Source organism: Myotis yumanensis, unplaced genomic scaffold (assembly GCF_028538775.1).
Source record: "Myotis yumanensis isolate MYYU_CA2020_CCGP unplaced genomic scaffold, mMyoYum1.0.hap1 SCAF_2, whole genome shotgun sequence".
NCBI classification, from domain to species: domain Eukaryota; kingdom Metazoa; phylum Chordata; class Mammalia; order Chiroptera; family Vespertilionidae; genus Myotis; species Myotis yumanensis.
This window is the reverse complement of record NW_027223753.1, coordinates 137,254,897-137,260,943: the sequence shown is the minus strand read 5'-3', so window position 1 is coordinate 137,260,943 and position 6,047 is coordinate 137,254,897. Positions and strand designations below refer to the sequence as shown.

Here is a 6,047-nt window from a genome sequence, read left to right as displayed (position 1 = left end):
TTCACGTCCACCTCGCACTCTGATGGCAAGCTGACATTCCACAGATAAGTTTAGGGGAAACTTTTTAAAGCTAAACAGAAACCTTCAGAAGTTTTATAAATAAAATTAAGCGTTTAGTAGTGACAAATGTCATTAACATTTATCAATTACCTTTAAATGGACCCAGCAAAAAATGTCCCAGCAATGGCCTGTACCTATGCTGCAGTCATAGAGAACTCATACGTAGATAGGGAATGAAAAGAAATACTGAGATAAGGGAACTGCTTTCACACACACACACACCCTGTTATCATGTGTACTTTGCAAAATACCTGCATATCTTCAAGGCTTTCAGCAGCTTTACTGTGGCATGTACTCAGCCCAGATATTTTGTTTAGTTTTGAGAGTCCTCATAATGAGTGAAATTGGCAGTCATCAAGTTAAGAAAAAAATAATAAGTGAATCAAGTATTTTATCTTATGGTCACTCTATCCCTGGTCAAAAAGAAATCAAAATGTTCCAGACTGTTTTTGGCAAACATGGAGGCATTGTAACATAAAATACCTGTATCAATAATAACTCCTGTGCCGATGCAATTCAATATTAATAGTGATGATTATTTGGCCCTCTCCTCTCCTTGTCCAAAGGGACCTGTTCAAAAACATGCTAGAGAGAAAGTGGGCAACTACTAATTCAGGTAAAATTTATATAGTATGTGGACTTTTCCTACCTTTAAAATAAAAACGATATTTAATTGCAACAAGTCCTGTCATGTTTTGTGGAGGCAGGAATTCATTTAGACATGAGTTTTTATACACAAAAATAAGTAATCCAAATGAGCTAACCTGTCCTGTGAGATAGTTAAGTGCTGTCTCCCAAATTAAAATACCAGACACTGAGGGGAGATTAAAGATGGCAGTGGAGTGAGTGGAAGCTCACAGACACACTCCCAGGACCAAACTGGGGAAGATCCAGGATTTGGCTGGGACATCTTAAGATATCGTAAGTAGGTCAGAGAACCCATGAGTTCTGATTCAGTCCACCCATCGATCAGCAAAGCATATATTCTCAGTGCTGTGGCGTTGACCCAACCCTCATTCCCTCCCTGTCCACAATTCATCTGTAGTCTAAAGCAGTGGTTCTCAACCTTGGCTGCACGTTAGAATCACCTGGGAATCTTTTTAAAATCCTGATTTCTGGGCCTCATCCTCCGGAAATTCTGTTTCTTTGTTACTAATGTTGTGGCCCCACCCCATAACAAAGAAACAGAATTTCCGGAGGATGAGGCCCAGAGATCAGGATTTTTAAAAAGATTCCCAGGTGATTCTAATGTGCAGCCAAGGTTGAGAACCACTGCTCTAAACGTTACACATATGTATTGTATTTGGCAGCTGGTAAAAAAAAAGGATACTGAGATACTTAACACAACAATAATGTGATCTTGTTTAATACTCTCAGGAAATTCAAAACTCTGGCAGAATAAAGTACAAGCCTCACTCTATACTGCAGCAAAAAGGTTGCTTTTCTTCAGCAGTTCGATTCCCCCTCTCAACACTTTATATTTTATTTAGGCAAATGTCTGACTATAAACTATATTGAAACTACTTCCAAGGCTTCTCCTTCCATCTGACAATAACAAGCGTGCTACCCAATATTTGTTACACAGCCTGCCTCCTCCTGGAACAGTCTCACCCTCTCTTCCTCCTGGTCTCCTGAGCCACAGTGATAGGCAGCATTGCTCTGCCAACGCACACCCCAGCCCCACTGCCCTCTTCCAGATGCTCTCCGGACCCACACAGTTTGGACTTTCTCTAAATGCAGCTTACGTATAAAAATTGTCACATCTCTTACTCTATTCTAAAATTTTAAACTGGGAAAAATTTTGTGCCCAAATTGAATGTTTTTTAATAAAATACTCTTCTTCCAACAGAGTTCAAAATGCAGGTTAATTTTATGATACAAGTAACAAGTGATCTCTCTCTTCTCCAGGCTTCTAATCGGTTCCACGATCAGAGTTTTGATCAAAGCTCTTCCCTGCCATGAAAAACAAAAACAAAACACAATTAATTGAAAAAGCAAGAATGTGCATAGAAATGCATTTTTGCTGTAACACATTGCCAAGCTCTGTTCCTAAAATCACCAATACTTTGTATTTTCTTTCTTTGCAGGAAAATTATCCTGTACTTTGCTGTTTTTTTTAAAAAAAAAAACTTCTCCACAAAGACCATGTAATGCTTTTACTAAATTCTAAATCAAGTCCATTAACATTTTCTTGGACTACTGGTAGGTAAAAATGCTGAGATTAAGTGAGACTGAAAATGTTGTATGGGTTATGTACCTCATATTTTTTCAATGTCAGCTTCTCGATGAACATCCCTCTTAAGATAAAAGTGTCTGTGTGAACTTCTTTTTGTTTCACTATGACCTTTTTTAAATCTTCTGTTACATGGATTTTTATATGTTAATGCCAGACAGTTTACCAGCAGAAATTTAAACAATGTAGTCAATCTGTCTCCCCTTAATTAGGCTCTCCTGAATCCTTTCTTCTGGTGTGTTAGCCTAGATAAGAGGCATTTTTAATTCAGGAAACACGTTCAGGCAGGTGGCTGTAGGGGGCTTATGAGAAGTCTTAGGGAAGACAAAAACGTTAGTCATGTTCTTTCTGTTAGATTCCACTGGAATGGAGCCATGGGTCATCTGCTGGCTGGAGATGCCAGGATGAGTGGGTATCTTAGCTTAAAAGGCAGATCCTGGTAATATTGTTCTAACAGGGTTCAGCAAGGTTGGCGGCACCTTCCAGGGGTCAAGGCAGGTGCTCAGAGATTTTTAAAGGAATTCTCCATCATGCACATGCAATTAGAAAAGTATCTTCCTCAATTTCCTTAAGCGTGTCCCTTCCTATCAGAGGGGAATCATGAGTGAGGGGCTGCCTATCAGAGAAAAGGGATTTGGAGCAAAGGGACAGAGGCCCCAGTCAGGACATGGGTGTCATCCTGACCCTTTGTGGATTTCTTCTACAAACTTGGATGAATTGCTCTAATTTTTCTCTTTTCAAAGCCACGTGAAGACACCTGGCCTGGGGAAACCCATCCATGAGTAAGCATCTTTGTGAGGGCAGCATTAGGAGCAAAAATAAAAGCCAAATTATAATTTCACCCACTACACTCAGTTAATGTCCATAATGGTCTCTTTATAAGATGATTTATTTTAGTAACCTAAGTCTGGTTATGGATCCTGGGGAACAGAAGGAAAAAAACTACAGATACTTGCCCAAAACACATGCTGAGAAAAGCAAATGGAAAGATAGAGTGAAATGTACGATAAACTTGGTAGAGGCAAGAGATACACTTTAATGAGGTTTGTATAATTGAAAGCATAGTGAAAAGTATCTACAGAGATACTTAAGTGTAAGGATTTATGGCTTCTCAAATGCTTTTCAGAGAAACTGTCTATGAAAAGTATTTTTGAGCATTAACTCCTGGGTGATATCTATAGTAATAAGAGAAAATATGACAGCCCAGGAAGCTCTAAGCCAGAACACGTGTCTGTTTTAGATTTTCTCTGCCATTTGCTGTCACTATGATCTTGAGTAAGTCCCTTCAGCTCTCCAAGGCTTCTTTTCCTCATTTATAAAACTTAAATAAAGAAACATTCAACCTACAAAGCCATTGTGAGAAATAAATGAGGTCATCTGTGTGGGAATGTATTAACTCTAAAGAACTCAACAAACATTGGTTATCGCATGAACAGGAACTACGCACTCCTGCTGGAGGCGCTACTCTAAGGCTAATGGTTAAGAGCCTGAGTAGGGGCGCTGTTGTGAATGCTTACATTTGGTGTTCTCTCACAAAAGCTGCAAACTCAGGATCATTGGCATACAGTTCCAAAATTCTCATTCTTTCTTGAATTTCCTTTTTGAAAAGAAAAATAGGCCATACATCGCATTAGAAAAGCTTAAATCATCTTTTAAAAGGAGTCCTAATTTTTATAAGGAAATGTGGCTGTCTGGGCTATCCAGGGAAGATCTATAGGAAAGAATGGCCTTTTCAGAGAATGGAAGGTTTGGATAGTACACGAACTGCTCAGAATAACTCTGGCATATTTCTAAGGAAGTGGGGAGGAGGGAGAGAGCAATTGCTAATAATGGAGAAAGAAACCACTGGGTGGAGAAGAAGGTACAGCTCAGATTCCTATACCCTCTGCATACTACATCAACTGGGAGATATCATGAAGTAGAAACTAATCGGGAAATACTTCCCATCTTTTCTCGAAGCTCGTGTATACACACACACATACACACACACACGCACACACACACACGCACACACACACACCAGAAGCAGCAGAGCAACAACAGAAAAGCAGTTTCCTACCTCTCTGGAAAGCCCACTGTTCTCATATATTTGTCTGATTTCTTCTCTGCTCAGACCACCAATCACCTCTCCTCGTGCTGCGCTGTGGAAGGGACCCGGAGGATAGGGTCCCCTGTACTGTTCCATCCCTGCCCCATGCCTTTCATACATGGGGTTGTACTTTACGGCATCTTCAATGGATGAAAGGCTGGCAGGCTGTCTGCTGGAGCCACAAAAAGAAAAGTAGGATTCATTCAGCTTCAGATGTATAACTACTTGGAAGGGTATTTACCTGTAGTAAGATTTCTCTTGGGGAAGAAAAGGAGGTGAACTGATACAAATAGCGGGGGATGACTGTGAAAAACACCCAGATCAATCTCCAAAATTATTTATCAGGTGTTGTCATTATTATCTCCTCAACTACATGGCAAGTGCCCTGGGGAATTGTTTCATGTCTCATTCATCTTTACTTGCCCCACAGGGCCTGACACTCAATAAATGCTGATGGGGAACCACGCCTGCCAATAGATAGTATTTCATGAAATGCATATGGCACCATCATTCCCAGAGTAGACAAATAAAAAGTCAATGTGTAGCACACAGAAAATCTGATAAAAATATAAATATGGGAGTATTGGGCCTCAGGTTCAATTCAGGTGTACAAATATTTTACTGAGCATTGATTATGTGCCTAAGACAGTTCTAGATAGTAATGATAAAGAATTGGTTGGAATGCGATTACAGTCTAATGAAAAGTCAGACTCAATAAAAAGCATAAGAACAATGATGGAAGTATGTCCTGAGTGCTCTAAGAACCTAGGAGAGGTGCCTTCTTAGCAAGCTGAGGGTGAGGGAAGGTAACCTAGACCTAAACCAGTAACTCTTATAGACAATGGAAACACAAAAGCAAAATACAACCACTGATTATAATCACACTAGAGGCCCAGTGCATGAAATTTGTGCATGAGTAGGGTCCCTAGTGGCTGCTGGCTGCCAGCCGGGGCCTCCCTTCCCCGGGCCACCTGCCACCAACTGGGGGGAGCGGCCACAGGCGGTTGGCCGGCCAGCCCCAGCCCTACCCCCTGGTCAAACTCCCAGTCGAACTCCAGATTGTGGGGACAATTTGCATATTAGACTTTTATTATATAGGATAACAACCCAAAGGGTCCTTGGATTGCTAGTCTAACAAGTAAAACAGATTATATTTTCTCCACTAATGAAGCTACATTTTACTAAAAGAAAATCAGATGTCATTTCTTGTCAGATTCTTATCTAGATTTAGAACCATAATGAGCCAAAGGGTAACAAACTAACTGATCTGGTCTTCATACAAGGATCTCACCTTATCTCCATCACCCTTCCAACCTCTCCCCAACCATGAACAGGCATTGGGCCATGCTCAATGAGGCCGTTCCTTCCGTGTTCCTTGAGATTCACTCATGCCTTACTAACTTTGCTCATGCTCATTCAACTAGCTAGAAAGTGTCCCACCCACCCACCGTAGATAGCTACTCTTCTGTCCAGCTAAATATCACAACCATCTTTCAACTTCTAAGACTCTCTCCCCCAGGCAAAACTAACTCATGCCTCATCCAGATCCCTTCGCATCTTACTCATACTGCAGCTTCGGTTTATTTCCAATTTGACACCCTTCGAGGACAGAGCCCATGTTTTTATTCAACTTTATAGCTTTCTCCCTTGCACCCCCAATCCTTA

The 6,047-nt window shown here is 40.8% G+C and overlaps 1 protein-coding gene across 1 annotated transcript in view; it reads right to left on the bottom strand.

Annotated features, from left to right (window-relative positions):
* Positions 1-1,316: 1,316 nt before the first annotated feature.
* IMPG2 (interphotoreceptor matrix proteoglycan 2) overlaps positions 1,317-6,047 on the bottom strand; it is a 74,218-nt gene continuing 69,487 nt past the window's right edge. The window contains exons 17-19 of the mRNA XM_070403511.1: positions 4,353-4,564; positions 3,811-3,890; positions 1,317-2,013 (exon numbers count right to left, since the gene is read on the bottom strand). Coding sequence (XP_070259612.1) covers positions 2,001-2,013; positions 3,811-3,890; positions 4,353-4,564 — 305 coding nt within the window. The 3' untranslated portion in view covers positions 1,317-2,000. The remainder of the gene's footprint in view (positions 2,014-3,810; positions 3,891-4,352; positions 4,565-6,047) is intronic.